Raw genomic sequence first — 19,580 nt, 5'->3', positions numbered from 1 at the left:
AACTCTAACACTCTTTGATATTATCATCAGCATAGGTTGAAGTCACAGAAAAATTTATCAAGAAAGTGGGATTTAGGGGGCAGCTAGGTGGCACAGTGGATAAAGCATCAGCCCTGGATTCAGGAGTACCTGAGTTCAAATCTGGCTCCAGACACTTGACACTTACTAGCTGTGTGACCCTAGGCAAGTCATTTAACCCCCATTGCCCTGCAAAAAGAAAGAAAGAAAGAAAGAAAGAAAGAAAGAAAGAAAGAAAGAAAGAAAGAAAGAAAGAAAGAAAGAAAGAAAGAAAGGAAGGAAGGAAGGAAGGAAGGAAGGAAGGAAGGAAGGAAGGAAGGAAGGAAGGAAGGAAGGAAGGAAGAAAAAAGGAAAGAAAGAAAGAAAGAAAGAAAGAAAGAAAGAAAGAAAGAAAGAAAGAAAGAAAGAAAGAAAGAGAGAGAGAGAGAGAGAGAGAGGGAGGGAGGGAGGGAGGGAGGGAGGGAGGAAGGGAGGGAGGAAGGAAGGAAGGAAGGAAGGAAGGAAGGAAGGAAGAAAGAAAGAAAGAAAGAAAGAAAGAAAGAAAGAAAGAAAGAAAGAAAGAAAGAAAGAAAGAAGTGGGATTTAGGCTGGGCCTTGAAAGATGGGCTAGAATTTGGGTAGGTGACAGTTCAAGAGTGGGTTGAAGATACATAGGAATCATCATGAGCTGTTTGAAGCCAGAGAGATCAGTGGTCTGGTTTGAACAGAATTTGCTTAATGATGTCATGAGACATAAGGTGGAGGGAATAAAAGGGGGGATAGTTGTGGAGCACCTGCAAAGCTAAGCAGGTGGCCATAACCCTGCCCTGCATTAGCTAATCAGAACCTTGGCTTGGTTTGACAGCAGCACCCAGCCAGAGTCAGTTTGGACTTTCCCTTTAATTTACCCTTCCTGAGTCACATCGCTTTAGGGCTTCCTCTAGTTTTTTGCTAATCTGTTAATGGATGTTGAGTTAGTATACTAAACTCTCCCAAGTGAGCTATTTGCATTCCCTTGGGGCCTTGGGCAAATCCAGAGGAATGAAATTAATGGTTCCATTCTCAGGGTTTTACCCGGACTGGTCAATGAGACAGATCATTTGGAGGCAGAATTGGGAATGGGAGGGTTTTCAGTGCACCTTGAATCACTTTGTGTGGGTATGTAGTCCTGGATGTCACCACAGCCTAAAATCAGAATGGGAGTGGGATGCTATTTGGAGGAAGGGGAAGTGGGGAGTAATTGAGGTTGAAAGAGATTAAAGTGAAAAACAGCCCATAATTTCACAAAGTGTGACCGGAGTTGATTTCTGCCAGGGAAGCAGCCAAAAAGGTGTTCTCACAACATTTTTTTTTTTGTCCTAATTAAACTCATGGACTAAAGGTATGGGGTAGAGGGAAAAACAAGAAACAGCTCTGTCTTTAATAAGGAAGGAGGGTGGTTCTGGATATATCAGGACTATGTCCAGACTAACTCGGACCCAGATTCCTCAACTCATCTTTTCCCTTCACAGGATTACTTCTGGATGCAGGATGATTTGTTCCTTCAGATTTGACTTCAAGAGTAGGTTTCATGGGCAGCTAGGTGGCGCAGTGGATAAAGCACCGGCCCTGAATTCAGGAGTACCTGAGTTCAAATCCGGCCTCAGACACTTAACACTTACTAGCTGTGTGACCCTGGGCAAGTCACTTAACCCCAATTGCCTCACTAAAAAAAAAAAAAAGAGTAGGTTTCATAAGGACTCTTTCAGGGAGATTAGGGATACAGAAAAAGAGGTGAGGTTAGGGCTTTAGGGGAATATGGTAACTGCCTAGAACAGATCTAATTTGGGTAAGGGGAACTCCTGAACAAGCTGGCTTCTTGTGTAACTTCCTGGAACATGCTAGGGACACACCCTCACCCCTATGCCTTGGCTCATACCATTCCCAATGTCCTAAATCTCCCTGCCCTTCTTCTCCGTAGGCTATCTGGGTAAAGTCCCATCCATTCCGAAAAAACCTTCCCATGATTTCTCTCTTTTCAAATTTCTGACAGCCTACCCCACCGGCAGGGAACTCTAAGATTTTAAGTTACAGATGAGTTGTCTGAGGTGAAATCACAGATCACAGATCCATACTTCAGTAAAAAAAAAACTACAGCATTTATTAGTATCTATAGGGATGGGAACTAGAATGGTGATGTCACTGACAGAGGTGAGAAAACTCCTACAAATACAGGTTGGAACCTTCTCTGGACTTGGAGTTACCTAGAGCCTTGAGAAGTTAAGTGACTTGCCCAGGGTCACTCAGCCAGTATGTGTCAGAGGCAGGCTTGAGCCAAAATCAAGCCCAGAGCTTCAAGGTTGGTTTTGTTGGTATATTCTACACAGCCTCTAAATATGAGGTCAAGTCTAAAACATTTTGGTTGTTAGATTCCTATAGTCTTAGACTTTCACATTATGATGTCCTTTTGCATGGAGGCCCAGCAAAGTTGTAAGTTCCTAAAGGTTGTACAGCTAGTCTGTATTAGAGATGGGACCAAAACCCAGGTCGCTTGATGATTGATTTGGTGCTTTTTGGATTATCTTATGAGACAGCTAGGGGTACAGTGGAGAGAGTACTGGGACTGGAATCAAGAACTGAGTTCAAATCTAGACTCAAATAATTACTAGCTGTGTGACCCTGGGCAAGTCACTTTTCCTGTTTGACTCAATTTCCTCACTTTACCTCTGTCTGACTCAGTTTCTTATAAAATGGGGACGACAATAATATTTGTTTTTTTTTTGTTTGTTTGTGTTTTTTTTTGAGGGGCAATTGGGGTTAAGTGACTTGCCCAGGGTCACACAGCTAGTAAGTGTTAAGTGTCTGAGGCCGGATTTGAACTCAGGTACTCCTGAATCCAGGGCCAGTGCTCTGTCCACTGTGCCATCTAGCTGCCCCAATAATATTTACCTTACAGAGTTGTGAGGATTGAATGACAATATTTGTAAAGCAACTTAGCACAGTTCCCGGTACACAGTAGATGCTTAATAAATGCATGTTCCCTTCCCTTGAATGGCTTGTAATGTGGAGTTCCATTCTTGTTTCCAGGGACACATACCTTCCTCTTGTACATCTAAGTGAGGCCCTGGAGTCTTTGGTAATATTAGAAATAAGAAGCATTTACCTGGGGAGAATTAGAGATTGAGACAAAAAAAATGGACTCAGCCCAATGCTCTGACCCATTCTCAGGGTCTTACCTGCAGGAAATAGGTGACACTTCCTCCAGATCCAGTGTCCTTGTCCACAGCTTGAATCTTGAAGATGCTGCTTCCTGCAGGTGTGTCCTATGGGAAGGGTCACAGAATCACATTAGGGCCTTAGCACCAGCACCTGTTTTACTCTTGGATATTGAGGAAGCAACGTAGACTCCTTTCCTCCCTTCCCCCCTCCATAGGGTCCAGAGGAAAGAGAGGGCAGGGACCCTGATGAGAGAGTGCTCAGGCAGAGAAGGAGGCCCAAGGTGTGTGGAAGGATTCATCTATAATGGATGACTGCACTGCAGGGAAATGAGGCAAGATGAATGGAGGGAAGAAAGGAGGTGAGAAGTGACAAGAGAGATGGCCACAGAGGAATGAGTGAGGGGCGGGAAGTGAGAACAAAAGAATATGAGAGAGAGATGGAAAGAAGCTCTCGAGGGAAATGAGGGTGGGAATCTTTCAACGTCCATACTTTGCTTGCTCCAATGTCATCCCCCAACCCATTCAAACCCAAAGGCCCCTCTCTCTTTAGAGCCAAAGCCCAGGGTACTACATCCATGTCCCTTTACTCAACTGATTGATTCTCTCTTTGGGTGAAATATTACTCACCTCAGGGACAAGGATGATATAGGGTGTGTTGATGAAGTGTGGGGCCTCATCATTGGCATCAGTTACCAGAATCAGAACTTTCTCTGCCACCTGGGGATGGCAGAGAGAACATAGAATGAGGATCCGTACTTTGTCAGACTGACATCATAGGAATAACCACTAATGGGTGGTCTTGGGTTTTTATTTAGGCCTAGAGCCAAACCGGGGGCTAGGGTGGGGGGTGTCTCACTTACTGTATAAGTGATCATGTAAGAGGGAGGCCTAGCTCAAATCTATTTACTCGAGGAAAGCTACATAGTCAGAAATTCTAGAGAGGGTGAAATGTGGATATGCTTGAGGGACTGGGGTGCAAAGTGCTGATTTTATGCCTTTCCAGGTCGTGAATGTTTTGTGTATGGTATATACAGTGCAATGCTTTCTGGAATCTTTTCACAGCAATAAAATTCGGTCTTCTTGAAGGCACTTATGCTTTGCCTGTTTTCTGATGCTCCAAACCATTCTGTTGAAGATGGGATCTTGTTAACAGTTTTAACTAATTACCTGCTCCATATGAGACCAATTTCCAAAGTCCTACCTCTGCCTTTAATTACATAACCATTAGTGCCATGCAGGAATCCTTTGCTCAGTCCTTATGACTATGCTTATTTGCAAACCTGGAAGAATAATACCGAAAGCCACTCTCCCAATCTGTCAGGCTCTCTAGAGCCTATATTATATTGGGCCACCTACATTCTAAATGTTAAACAAAGATCTCCATAAAGTAGATGCCTGTTGGCTGGAAAATGTTAAACAAACCAGGGTACATTAATGTAGTTGTCTACTACTGCACCAAAAGAAAGAGGAAAATGAAGATTTCAGAGAATCATGGGAAGACATATGGATGGATGCAAAGTGAATTAAATAGAACCAAGAAATGTCAATCTCTGTCTCTCTATCTCTGTCTGTGTCTGTCTGTCTCTGTCTCTCTTGCATTCCATTCACTATACCACCCAGGGTTAAGTTACTTTTTTAGGGTCACACAGCTAGTAAGTGTCTGAGGCCATATTTGAACTTGTGAAGATGAGTTTTCCTGACTCCAGGCCTGGCAGTCTATACACTGCACCACCTAGCTGCTACACACACACACACACACACACACACACACACACACACACACACACACAGAAAGAGAGAAAACAGAAAATGTAAGGTAAAAAGAACAAAAAAATGAAACCAAACACTAATTATAGTGACTAACTTGGCTCTTGAAAAGAAATGGAAAAATATGCCTTCCTCCTTTACAGAGATGGGGGGAAATGGGTATGGAACAAGTTATATACTGTCAGACCTTGTTGGTATGTTGGTTAATTTTGCTGATTTTTTTCCTTTCTTTTTTATTCTTTGTTACAAGGGATGGCTGTGGGTAGGGGGAAGGGGAGGGATATATTTATAAATGAAGTTAGTCAATAAACATTATTAAGCATCTGTTATGTGTCAAGCAATGTGTTAAGCATTGGAAATAGAAAGGAAAAAGATAGTGCTTGCTCCCAAGGAGTTCACAGTCTAATGGGAGAGACACCATGTAAACAGCTATGTACAGACATACCAAAGACAAAATAAATTAGAGACAATCAACAGAGGGAAGGCACTAGAACTAATGGAGAAATGGAAAGGTTTCCTGTAAAAGGTTGGATTTTAACTGGGACTTGAAGGTGATATAAAAATAAAAAATATCAATAAAAGCTAAAAAAATAATTTAAATAACTCTCTGATCTACATCTTTAATATCATAGGGTTGACTACATAGGGTAATAGATGGGTACATGCATTGAACCAGGTGTGGAGGGGGCAACAACTAAAGGAACCACCTGGACAATGCAAACTCTCTACATGAATTATTTTCCATAAAGAATCACTATTCATGACAGTTACATTAATAATACAGATGACTGTCACATGATCTTGGTTATGCTACATTTCATCAATCAGGTGATTGTTCATGTTAAAATGCTGGCTAGAAGGTATTTCTGGTGACCAGGAATTGATTCTGATATGGAAAATACTGAAAGAGCATAGCCCATAGCAGGCTACTTGGCACAATGTGCCACAGACACCTACTTTTCTATGGGAAGTGTCTAATCTGCCTTGGTCAAAATTCCATTTGGATTTCATAGACCTCTTCCATGGGGAGAACTTCTTGACTGTGGCAACTTTCTCAAAATGGACCAAAAGTGCTGCTAAGTCAGCTGAAATGTCTGCTCCTCTGTCTCAGCTCTGTGTGAGTTATGGGCAGCCCACAGATTGCCAGGCATGCTTGTTTCTGATAGCTTGGCTCTTTAAGACCCCTGGTACTCACTCGATTCAGGCCGTCAGAGATGCTGATTATGGCTTCAATCTCATCTTCTCTCTGCAAAAGGAAAGAAAATATATAAGAAAAAAGAAAGAAAAGAGGTTAACTAGTGGCTCAGGTATTGCAGTCATTCCTGAAGCCAAGCACTCTTGAACCCAAGACTTCCACTTGACACTTGACATGTGCTAAAGTGATTTCAAATGTGTGCACCTTAAATAGGTTAGGGTTGAAGGGTAGAATGATAAGTTCAGCTTACAGAACTTGGGCTCCTCTTCTGAAGGTGCTGTCTTGAGTAGGTGGATATCATTTTTTGTGTAACTTCAGAGACATCTTAGAAGGATAAATAAGTCACCCTAGCACCCAGCATTGCAAAGAAACTAATAACAACATAGTGCAGAGAACAGAGAACTGACTTAAAGCCAGGAATACCTGGCTGGGTTTAAGTTCTGCCTTTGGCACAAATAGGTTGTGTGATCCTGGGCAAGTCACATGACCCTTCAGTGCTCTAGGCAACTGATTTCCATTGGTAAAGGGGGTTTTCTTATTTGGGAGTTCCCAATACCATGAAACCATTGCCTATTCTGTGAATAACACATATAGCTATAGTAAGAGATATTCCTTGAACAGGGTTACTTAAAGATAGTTGCTTACATTCTTTCCCTCTTGCCCTCTCTCCCCTTCCTATGTTTCTGGAAGCCAATGCTACAGAAATTTAGGTCTGTGATTTACAACCTGGAATGACTGTATTGAGGGCTTTCTGACAGTGTTGCTGAGTCACCTGTGTTCTGTGATATCCAGAGGAATCTTTATAATAAAACTAGCTGCTCTTTGGTATCCCTCTTTTCCCCTGCCTAACCTGAAAAAGTCTCTGTAAATGGTGAGATCTTTCCCCCACCAGACATTATAACTGTTGAACACTGAGTTCACTCTCTGTCAGGGAAACCATGTGGAATATGTCTTAGAAGCTTAGAATAATCACAGAAGTAAAGACCTAGAGTTGTAAAGGATCTCAGAGACCATCCAGTCCTATACCCCTAATCTCGCCATTGAGGAAATTGAGCCCTAGAGATGGCAAAAGGGAAAGAACAGAAGTAATCAACCTTATGGAACCCTGATCATGCCATATCTCTTAATCCACTGGTTTAGAAAATGATAGTTTTTATACAGTGGTTTGCTTAAGGTGGGATCCATATGCATGGGCTTCAATACTCCTTTAAGTTCATGTTTCAACTGGGAAACAAAACTTTTATGTGTTCTTTTTTTTTAATAAAATTTTTTTTTTGCTGGGCAATTGGGGTTAAGTGACTTGCCCAAGGTCACACAGCTAGTAAGTGTCAAGTGTCTGAGGTCAGATTTGAACTCAGGTCCTCCTGAATCCAGGGCTGGTGCTTTATCCACTGTGCCACCTAGCTGCTCTGCTATGTGTTCTTTATATAGATGGATACCATGGGCTTCACCATACCTCTCTGTCCAACTCCTCGATCAATGTGATATTTCCAAAGTTTGGATCAATGGAAAAGAAATTTCTTGAATTGGACTCAAAGCTAATGCCATAGGTGACAAAGTCTCCTTCTGGATCAGTTCCATTCAGTGTGTACACATGAGAGCCTGAAAAGTTGAAAGGGAGAATAGTTTTGTAATTCAGTCTTATATATATATTTTTTTGTTTTACTGAGTTTGTAATTATTTAATTAATAATGATAAAAATGATGGTGGTGGTGGTGGTGGTGATGATGATAAGAGGCAGGATGGCATAATGAAGAGAGATACAGCCTTGGAGTTGGGATTATCTGCATTCAGATTCTGCCTCTGACACATACTGGTTGACTTGGCAACCTTGACTAGGCAAGTCAAGTAACCTTTCAAGGCCCCTGGGAAGTCCTAGAAGACTCTATTTTGAAAAACAGGTGCTACCCTGCATTGGAAGAAGGAATTTCTTCTCTATGCATTCCCTGTACCAATGAAATCATGGGTCCTATTAAAAATTTTCTTCAAGCTATATTAACAACTAATAATAACAATAATGATTTTTAAAACAAACATTTAAGGGCTTACAAATTAAGTACTTTAATAAGTTAGAGAGCAAAAATGTGTCTATGTTAAATGAATTATTTGTGAAATGAATCAAGATGTATAAATATATTACATATATTTATATTTGGGTTCAGACTTATGATTTAATTTGAAGAAAGAATTCCTTTTGAAGAATATCCCTCTACCAATACAAATCATCCTCTACTTTGCAACTTAAAGTCTTGGGGATTTTCCTATGGACACTGAGAGAAAAAATTAACTAGTTCAGAGTCATGTTGCCAGCATGTGTCAGAGGCCAGCCTTGAACCCTAGTTATTCCTGACTCCTGAGGCCAGATGCCCTATTAGGCCTGAATGGCACATAGTAGGTCCTTCATAAATTATTGTTGACTGGACTTGACTCAAAAAACATTTAATCTTGATGTTGGAAAAGACCTTGGAGGTCATTTAGCGCATCTCCTTTCCTATCTTCTGCCATATAGACGCAAGCTACTCTTTTGGAGCTAGATAAGTCCATCCTCTCAGGAAATAAATGATTTGTTTCAGCTCCCTGGAATTCAGACATAAATGTAGGAAGGTCTGAATGTTGAAAAAGTAAGGCATAAAGTCACCTACTGCACTTCAACAAGGCTAAAGCCACTAAGTTTGGACTATCTGAACACACTGCAAATATTTCAGACAAACATTGCCCCTTCCGCCAGTATTTAAATGAGTTGCTAATGATAGAATCACTGAGCACTTTATTCTGTTTCCTGGTGCAGAGATGTTGCATGAATTGCCTACCCTTTCCTTCCAAAAAACAACTACCTAGAGCCACTGAGCCTGATTCCAAATGGCTAGACCATGGGAAACTGTCCAGGAGATGGTATTCTTGATACTTCCCTTGATTGACATAATTAATGAGGCAGATCAATGAGTTCCTTCTCTCACTGTGGCTCTATTCCTTGGTACTCATCTGAGACCCTTTCAACATAATATGGACATTCAGGGATGAAAAGCAGAACCCAAACAGAGGAAAGCAAGAAACAAAAAGATTGTCCCCAACTACAGTACTAGCTGTAGGAATATTAGGCATTAGGGATGTGGCAAAGGGATTTGCTCAAAAAATTATCTGAAGACACTTCTAGGTATAGAAGAAAAAAGAACAGAGACAAAGTCTCTTCCCTTAAGCAATTTACAGTCAAATAGGAAATTTACTACTGATAATGTGAAAGTCTAAAAGAATAATAAGGTACATAATATACGGTAGTTTGGAGAAAGAAGACATGACTTCCAGGTTAGGGGATCATGGAAGGGACTCATGGAAGAGTTAGCATTTGAGCTAGATTTTGGTAGATGAATAGGAATTTGATGGGTGGACTTATGGATATGGGAAAGGGCATATCAGGCAGAGGAAACAATGAGGGCAGGAATGGGATGGGGAAAATGTCAGGCATGCTGGACATAGCAGAAAGAACCTTCTGAATTTTTTAAAAGCTCTTTCCCTTATCCCTCACCCTAAATATCTGATGCTTGAAATTTCTTCCAAAAGGACTTGTGGAATGAACACTGGGTATGGAGCCAGAAACCTTTGGTTTGGATCCTGACTGCACCCCTAACAAGCTAGACTTTTGGACATGGGTAAACTGATATTCTTGGGAAACAAGTGACTCTAGCTCCGTGACCTAGCTCTAGGTCCATGAGCATAATATTTCACCCCTGAGCCTCAGGTTCCTCCTCAGTAAGCTAGATATAATAATGCTTTCACTATATAGCTCCCAGGGATTGGTAAGGAAAGAGCTTTGTAAACTGCTATATAAATGTGAACTATTTCATCCTACACTAGAGATCAACTTTTAATTGCAAATATCCCAGGGAGAAGAGCTCAGTAACGTTCATATAATGGTATAAATGACTAATATTAGGTGTTCTGCAAGCAAGATTTGGCAGGTGGTATGGGGAGTTAGCATGAAAGTGCTAAAAGGAAAGTTAGAAGGCAGAGTGTGACTTGAGGTACAGGAAGGGTAGAGGACACAGAAGAAACTTCCACTTTACAATGTTTGTGAGGTCCTGCCGGGCCCAATCTCTTCTAAAAAACCAAATTTCCCTGTGAAAGGAAAAGAGATGAAGGAATTGCTTCTTCAGTAGCGAGCAGGTTTATGCTTGCCTTTTACTCTATAGAATCAGATACTGTGCCAGTTCACTTAAAAAATGAAGGATTGAACATGGGTGCCAGGGATGCTAGATGATCTATGGTGATCAACCTCTCTGTGAGCTAGATTCACAGAATGCTAGCATGAAAAGGCACCAGAGAGATCACAATGCCCAGTGCGCTCATTTTATAGATGACAAAACTGAGGTGAAGAGGAGAGAAGGCGATTTAACCCAAGATCACCCATCTAGTAAATGACTCAACTGGGACTGAAATCAACTTCAGTGTCTCTTTGCACTATGTCATGTTGTCTTGACTCTATTTTGTTGTGGTCCAGTCAGCCAACCCAGAAATGTCAATGTCCTTTTAGTGTGTTTATAAATATCCATATCCATATATATATATATATATGTGTGCGTGTGTGTGTGTACATATATATGTATATGTATAAACGTACATATATACATATACTCATGTACATATATTTTTATATATGAATGTGTGTATATATGTAACTACATATATATGTGTATCTTTAATCTGTAATTTATGGTCTAATAGGACTGGAACAAACCACTCATTTCCTAAGAGGATGGACTTACCTAGCTCCAAAAGAGTAGCTTGCACCTATATGGCAGAAGATAGGGAAGGAGATGGGCTAAATGACCTCCAAGGGCCTTTACAACCTCAGGATTAGATGTTTTTTGAGTCAAGTCTAGTCAACAATAATTTATAAAGGACCTACTATGCGCCATTCAGGCCATCTGGCCTCAGGAGTCAGGATAGGGTTCAAGGCTGGCCTCTGACACATGCTGGCAACATGACTCTGAACTAGTTATTTTTTCCCCTCAGTGCCCACAGGATAATCCCCAAGACTATAAATTTCAAAGTAGAGGATGATCTGTATTGGTAGAGGGATTTTCTTCAATAGGAATTCTTTCTACCAATTAAATCACGAGTCTGAACCAAATATAAATATATGCATATGTACTTTCAGATAATCTTGATTCATTTCACAAAGAATTCATTTAATATAGACACATCTTGCTATCTAGCTTATTAAAGTACTTAATTTGTAAGCCCTTAAATGTTGGTTTTTAAAAATCACTAATATTGGGGCAGCTAGATGGCGCAGTGGATAGAGCACCGGACCTGGAGTCAGGAGTACCTGAGTTCAAATACGACCTCAGACACTTAACACTTACTAACTGTGTGACCCTGGGCAAGTCACTTAACCCCAATTGCCTCACCAAAAAAAGAAAAAAGAAAAATCACTAATATTAATATTTAAAAATTTTAAAAATAGGACCCATGATTTCCTTGGTACGGGGAAATCTTAGAGAAGAAATTCCCTCTTCCAATGTAGAGTAGCACTGTTCTCCAATATAGAGTCTTCTAGGGGCCCTAAGAGATTACTTGGCTTGCGCAGAGTCCCACAACCAGAATGTGACAGAAACAGGCTTTGCATAGCTAGTATGAGTCTGAGGCTGGTGTTGAACTCAGTTCTTCCTGACTCCAGCCCCTCCACTGCATTTCTTTTCTACCAGCAGTATAGTTAAAATCTTAGATTGTTTAATTAACACTTCCCCTAATCCCTCAGATCCACTTTTTTTCCTATCTTTAAGGGCCATTAACAGACATTGCTTATCTCATCTTTAAACAGTGAAAGAGTGACTGTACAGTCAGCATTGAATATAAACTCATTTTATAGCTGATCAAAGTAAGAGGCTGAAGTACTTGCCCTAGGTCACAGAGAGAGCCCTATTCTGACTCCCAACCCTGGTTTCTCCCCTAAACCATGGATGTTCCAGAGTCAACTTGTCAGGGCTAAACAGTGCCAATTGTTAAATTTTCAGTGTGAACATTTGTACCTTGGAAATTGTCAAATCAGGGCTTGACTTACCATTTTGTTGATTGACTACATTTAAGATAACGAAGTAGAAAATGTTAATAAACCAGATTAAACCAAAAAGTATATTTTGGGTACACCTCTCACCCCTTCAAGAGCTGGTTGTTAAACATTTACCAGCACAACCCTGCCATGAACTCACACTCTCAGGAAACCTTGGGGACCTGGGCACAGTACTTTTGATTTTTTCCCATGTTCTTAGCATGGATTTACAAGGATAGCTTGTGCACTTGTCTCCCTTAGCACATAATCAGCAACACCTTCCTAACATTTTCCAATATGGAGAGAAAGGTCAATTAAAACTCTTCCTTAAGTAATTAAAGGAAACAAATATATTTGTGTCTCCTCTCAAGCTCTTGAAGGCTTCTCTCACAGCTAAAAGGTAGGAACGTTCCTTACTCAAAGTCCCAGAGGTTTTGAGGCATAGCGTTGCTCTTGCCATCGCTTTCATTCCATTTCATTAAAAGAAGCAAAGAGCAAATATTCTCAATATTCTCCACCTCTCAGATATACTCACTTCTCAAGAAGCCATAAGCCAGTTTGACAGGGTGGAAACCCATGTCAGGATCATAGACTTGGAGCTGGAAGCAACCTTAAAAAGCATATAAGGGCACAGTGGATAAAGCACTGCCTTGGATTCAGAAGGACCTGAGTTCAAATCTGGCCTCAGACACTTGACACTTTACTAGCTGTGTGACCCTGGGCAAGGCACTTGACCCTCATGGCCCTGCACAAACAAACAAACAAACAAACAAAAATATACACAAATTGTAAAAAAAAAAAAAGTCATTAAAAAAGGGCATCTAATCCAACTCCTTTATTTCACAAATGGGGAAATTGTGGTCCAGGCTAGGTCACACAGCTAGTTATTATCTGAAGTCAGGTCTTCCTGACTCTATATCTAGCATTCTATCCATTTTTGTTGGATCATATCATCTATCTGCTTAAAGTTTTTCATAGGCTCTATTGCCTGTAGAAAACAAATCCAGACTTCTCATTCTGACCTTCAAGGCCTTTTACTACTTGCCTCCATCCTCCCAGCTTTGACTTATCTCATGCCACTGCCCTTTCCATGCCCTATGTTCCCATCAAAATGGACCATTGCCTATTCCCATTTCAGCTGACACTTTTCTCCTTTTTGCAGATGATTTTCTTGGCTTGCAATACACTTCTTTCTCATTTTCACCTGTTGGAATCCTTCTCTTTCTTCAAGCCCTCAGTCAAGGGTTATTTCCTCCATGAACTCTTTCATAACCTGTCCCTCACCTCTTCCCACTCCAACTAGAGGTAGAATCCAAATCTCTTTCCACCCCAGTAACAGGTTTATAAGAAGTGTAAATAATCCCTTTCTGTAAGAGAGGCAGGCATTTCTCAGCCTTGTTATTAGCAATGATTTCATCATACCTACGGTAATCCTGTTACTTGCTAGTGCAAATCACTTGGAAGTCAGTATTATTTGTCAGACTCTTTGAACATTCAGGGGAGAGTTTTATTCATCTCTACTGATGGAAAAACAATGATTTGGTTAATTCTAAATCATTTCCATTTATTTTGGGAATATTTATAACTTTCCTATAGAAAAAGGTGTACCTTTTTCAGGGACTAGAACTGTGATTTCATTGGTATAAGGAACTCCCTAAAGAGGTGGCTCCCTCTCATAATTCAGGTTAGAAGCTTCTTTAGAGTTGCCTGGAGAAGTGGAAGGTGGAATGACTTGCCCAGTATGACTGGCAGTCAATGTATCAGAGCCAAGGCTGGTTCCTTTACTGTGAAACCATGTGTTTCTAGGATAATTGCTCTATAATAACATTTACAGAGAACTTTCAACAGATTAACCATAAGAGGTTAATATCCGAAGAGCAATTTTTTTCTTAGGAAAGAAAGGCTGGACCTAGGCCAACCTTAAATTTAAGTAGGGAAGGCAGTCATCTGTGTGAGATGATTTAATAGAACAGGGAAGACCTCTGTTTGAAATTATTTCTCCTGTCTGGGGGCTGGATTACCTTAAATCCCACCACTATCAATAAATAAATAATTAAACAAACAAACAAACAAACAGATAGATAGATAAATGAATGAATGAATGAACAAATAAATAACTAAATAAAGAAATGGATAGATAATAAATGAATGAATGAATAAATAGGTAGATAGATAAGTAAACAAACAAAAATTAATTAAATAAACAAGCAAACAAACGAATGAATGAATGAATGAATGGATGGATGGATAGACAGACAGACAGACAGACAGACAGACAGACAGACAGATAGATAGATAGATAGATAGATAGATAGATAGATAGATAGATAGATAGATAGATAGATAGAAAGATAGATAAACATTCTTCCACTGTGCTTCAAATACACTTTCCCTACTCCTCGATGTATCCAAGTCCTATCCATCCTTCAAGTTTTAGTTTGAATACCACCTTGATGGAGACACCAAGCATTCTCTGACTCCCTTGGCCCACAGTGATCCCTCCCTGCCTCTGAACTCTATAGCACTTCATGTCTATAACCATTTATTTGTCATTTAGCATAGATAGACCATTCTGTGGTAATATTGTTGCTTTATGCTTTTAACCAACTTCCCATGTGTTTTAGTCCAGTGTCCCCAATCAAATTTCAAGCTCCTAGAAGGCAAGCACTTTGTCTTGTACTTTCCATTTGTGGAATAATGGAAAAACAATTGGAGTTGGGAGAATTAGGTTGGAATCCTGATTCTGCCATTTAAGAGCTGTGTGACCTTGGGCAAGTAATTTTACTTCCTTGACACTCAATTTCCTCCTTTATAAAAGCGGATAATAATACTTGTACCATATACATCTCTGGGTTCATAGGATTAGACTGGAAGAAACCATCCAGTCCAATCTCTCATTTTACTGATGGAACCAAAATTCAGATAGTTAGAGACTTGCCTAATGTCAACCCAGGCAGTAACATAGCTAGGATTTGAGCTCAGGTGATCTCAGTTCCCAATTTAGCATTGTTTTCTAATGCTGTGAGAAGGGTTTTGTAAATGTTAAAGCAATATAAAAATGTTCACTACCATTGCTACTACCTCCTTCCACACCCTTGGAGTCTCCCCCACCCACAGAGACCTATAAGGCTTAGACATAGCAGCTGTTCAATTAATATTTGTTGACTTCAGTTTTCAACAGATCACTCATTAAACATTGATTACCTGTCTACTTTGTGCCAGTTATCTAACATGGCACTGGGAATATGAAGAAAAAGCTGACATAGTGCCTACTTTCAAGGAGCTTCCATTCTAAGGTGCACATATAAGTAAATATAGAATAGTCACTGATTTTGGCAAAGGTGTTCTGTGGGTGAGGGGGAAGGGATGGGGACATTGGATTGAAACAGTTGGCTGCCCATCCCCCATACTGAGAATGGGAAGAGCAAGATGTCAGGGAGGCTAACCCATATAATACAGTTTTCCAGAGACTCTCAGTGAATAGAGAAGTTTGCTTTAAGGTCACAAAGTAACACTTTACTTCCTAGGAAAATTACCAAAGGGATACTTGACATTAGAACACATGCAGGGAACCAGGATTGGAAAAAAAAACAACACAGTATCTCAATGATTTTCATCATGATGGTGATGGTGGCAATGGGCCCTCACTAGTCCTTTTTTCTTTCCTCCAACATGAAAAGCCCAGTCCCTATAATTTCTGCTCCCCTCTCCAACAATTCATAATAGAAGGGAAGATGTTAAGTGGCAAGCTTCTTTCCTTCATAGCTGGGTGGTTAGTCCCTTCCCTATCAAACACTCTTTCCTGTAATTCTGAATTCTTACCATCCTTCAATAATAATGCATTTCTCTAGTGCTTTAAGGTTTACAAAGCTCTTTCCTCATGATAATCATGTAAGGTAGGTATTGCAATGTTATTATCCCTATTGAACAGATAAGGAAAATGATGCTCTAAAAATTAAGTGTCTTGTCCATGGATTGTCAGATGTAACTGAATGAGGTAGGATTCAATCTTGGACCTTCTGACTCCCAGGATTGTACACTTTCCACTCTGCCACACAGCTTCCTGCTGTTCAGCTAGGGAGACACTTCCTTTGCAAGACCTTCTTGATCCTTTCAATTGTTAATGCTCAAACCCTTCTCAAATCACTTTATTTTTTACATATCTGTGTACATGCTACAACCCCCATGTGGACTTTCAGCTCCTTGAGGACAGAATCAGGTTTTTGTTTGTTTTTATTTTTGCTTTTTGCCTTTCTTTGTATCCCTACCACCTAGAACAGTGCCTTATATGCACTTTATAAGCATTTGTTGAATTGAATTCCATTAACTAGCCCATCTTTCTCTGGAGACTCTTCATAGTCCCTCAGTGTCTCAAGGTATTGGAGGCAATCAGCAATTGCTAAAATGGGAGACAGCTAACTAGGCCAAAAGACCACTGGCTTTTATACTATATGTCTTTTTCTCTTCTTTCCTTCCTTCCTTCCTTCCTTCCTTCCTTCCTTCCTTCCTTCCTTCCTTCCTTCCTTCCTTCCTTCCTTCCTTCCTTCCTTCCTTCCTTCCTTTCTTTCTTTGTTTCTTTCTTTCTTTTGGACAATGAAGGTTAAGTGACTTGCCCAAGGTCACACAGCTAGTACGTGTCAAGTGTCAGAGGCTGGATTTGAACTCAGATCTTCCTGAATCCAGGGCCAGTGCTTTATTTACTGAGCCACCTAGGTGCCCCTATACTATATGTCTTTATCTGTTTCCTGAATACACATGTGATTTCTGGTATATGTGAGATGAGAGTGAGTATTGAGGAAGAAAATGGTGAAATGCAGACAGAACAAGCTCTTTCCTAAACATACCTCCTCCTCAGGCTAATTATGAGCCACTGGGCCTTTTGGATCTTGAGAGTACAAGGGAGAAAACCATAAAGGACAACTATTGCACTGTAACCATCATGCCATACTGACCCACAGGGGTGTCCTCCGAAAGGCTGAAAAGGGCCATGTTTCCATTCGTGCTGCTGGCTCCATTGTCGAAGAAATAAGGAGCAAAATTCGCCTGGGCTGGAAAACAACAAAACACAGAGGAGTTCTTCGCCACCTGGCCCCAGGGGGATTGGCTTTCTCCAACCCGGTTCTGTTCTGTGACCAATTCCTGGGGGAGTCCCTTTAGCTCATAATGTGCGCAGTGCCACTAATGAACTTGTAACCCTTTCAGAAAGGGGTCTCTAACACCACACGCCTAGAGGGACGCCTTGCTTCCCATCAAACCTGACAACTCCAACCCCAGAGTGTTGCAGTAACTAGGGACTCAGAGAGTCTGTCACCATTGAATGTTAGAACTGAAAGGAACCTTAGAGATGCTCGAGTCTGGGAATTCTTAACCTTTTGTTTGTGTCATCGTCCCCTTTGAGGCACTCTGATAAAGCATCTAAAAATATATTTTTAAATAGATAAAATAAAATACCCAGATTGCAAAGGAAACCAATTATAGTGAAATATATTTATAAAAATATTTTTAAAACTCCAAATTCATAGACCCTAGATTAAGACCCCCCCCCCCATTCTAGGTCAACATCTTCATGATACAGATGAGAGAACCAGGTGAAATGATGTCAGAAGTCACACAAAAACTTTCACTCTTTTCACTAGCCCACACTACCACTGAAAGAGACTTCAAAATGCCAAAAGCTCTGTTTCCAGCAAAGTTATTATGACCAGTTCTCACAAATACACAGACACAGACACTCTAAGGGCATGGACATCCACAGAAACACAGGCACAGGAATTCTTTGAATACATGTGGCAAAGAAAGGCAGGGAAAAGAGCCTCTTTTTATAAGTAACTGTTTGGAAGTCGCATCTACCAAAGGAGCAAGGAACCAGAAGGAAAATGGCCACTTACTTGCTGCCAGAAAACATTTTTTAAAAAAAAGTCAAAACAAAACAAAACAAAAGACAGCCATTAGTCATCAAGTTAAGCACAGTCAATGACCCATCTGAACTGAAATCACCCAAATCTGCTCTCTGTGAAAATAAAGCAATGGCATCCTTACTCATGTTGATGCCACCAAATTTCCTGACACCCCCAGTATGCAATGAGGAAGGATTCCTCCTCCCAGGAGTTCTTTCTGAGAGATTCCAAATGGACAGTACTCACCCAAGCAAACCTGCACCAGTCCCAGGACCAAGGATGCAGGGTAGTGCTGGCCATGTTTCATTGCTCTGGAGTCTGGGCTCCTTAGCACTGGTTAGGCAAGGATGGGCCTCTGGAGGGGATGGAAGCGTGTCCTTCAGTACCCTACCATGGCCAATTGTGAGAGTGAGAGAAGGAAGGAGGGGTAAGGCAGCAGAGGGCGAGAGGAACAGATGTTAAGTTGTTAAGAGGATGACACGTCTTATTTTCTGAGGAATTTAAAGAAGCTCCTTCCCACAACCTAATTAAGACCAATTACTATGCAAGGAGCCCAGGGACTCGTTTCTGAGTGGAGAGAGCTTGGAAGGAATCCACCCCACTCTCCCGGGGCTAGGTGTGTTTGTGGAGGCTCAGCCTGTCTGATGAATCTGCCAGTCTTCACACCTACTGAGTTGAGATCAACAGTCAGAAAAGCAAGGTAACAAAGAACGTTGCTTTTTAAAAACTCATCCTCTTCTTTACCTTTGGAACACTTTGTTATTTTCATGTGGCTTCAGAGGCTGGAGTTCCCTATAGTCCAGCAGGGAAGAATTTGTCGATGATTTGCTGAATAAGAAACAGAAGCATTGGGAACTACTAGTTTGAAGAGTAGCCATTCAAAAGAAGAAAACCCGCCAGTACTGTGTGGACTTTGAGGGTTTAGAGTGGAGCTCTCCTGGGTGCTGAAGACCCTGATTCAACTCAACAAGCTATGCTGATATGAAGTACCTTTTAAGGAGCAGAACAGGGAGTGAGGAGAGCAATGCTTTGTATTAGAGCTAAAGAAGGATCCTAGAAAAGAATTCACTTGTCTTTTCCCTTTTAAGTTTTCTCCCCTCAACAGTTCTGTGGTCATACGGGAGCAAAACCAACAACATTGGTGGGTGGGTTGACTGACTTTGTTGTTCTTGTTCTTCAGTTGTTTCAGTTGTGTCTGACTATTTGTGGCTCCCATTGGGGTTTTCTTCACAAAGATACTGGAGCAGTTTTCCATTTCCTTCTCCAGATCATTTTACAGATGAGGAACTAAGGCAAATAGGGCTAAGTGACTTTCCCAGGGTCACACAGCTAGTTAGAGTCTGAGGTCAGATTTGAACTCAGAAAGATGAGTGTTTCTGACTTCTGGCCTGGCACTCTATCCCCTGCACCACCTAGCTGCCCATTGTGCCACCTAGATATCCCTAAAGATTGTTTGGGGATAGCCAAAGGAAGCTTTG

At 40.9% G+C, this 19,580-nt stretch overlaps 1 protein-coding gene across 1 annotated transcript in view; it reads right to left on the bottom strand.

Moving 5' to 3' along the window:
- CDHR1 (cadherin related family member 1) overlaps positions 1 to 18,524 on the bottom strand; it is a 50,891-nt gene extending 32,367 nt beyond the window's left edge. The window contains exons 1-6 of the mRNA XM_043980965.1: positions 18,349 to 18,524; positions 17,158 to 17,253; positions 7,613 to 7,758; positions 6,157 to 6,207; positions 3,822 to 3,911; positions 3,213 to 3,299 (exon numbers count right to left, since the gene is read on the bottom strand). Coding sequence (XP_043836900.1) covers positions 3,213 to 3,299; positions 3,822 to 3,911; positions 6,157 to 6,207; positions 7,613 to 7,758; positions 17,158 to 17,253; positions 18,349 to 18,409 — 531 coding nt within the window. The 5' untranslated portion in view covers positions 18,410 to 18,524. The remainder of the gene's footprint in view (positions 1 to 3,212; positions 3,300 to 3,821; positions 3,912 to 6,156; positions 6,208 to 7,612; positions 7,759 to 17,157; positions 17,254 to 18,348) is intronic.
- Between the last annotated feature and the right edge of the window lie 1,056 nt (positions 18,525 to 19,580).

This window comes from Dromiciops gliroides, chromosome 2 (assembly GCF_019393635.1).
Source record: "Dromiciops gliroides isolate mDroGli1 chromosome 2, mDroGli1.pri, whole genome shotgun sequence".
In the NCBI taxonomy this organism is placed as follows: Eukaryota; Metazoa; Chordata; class Mammalia; order Microbiotheria; family Microbiotheriidae; genus Dromiciops; species Dromiciops gliroides.
Note: the sequence above shows the minus strand (reverse complement) of the source record. Positions and strands in the feature narration are given on the sequence as shown.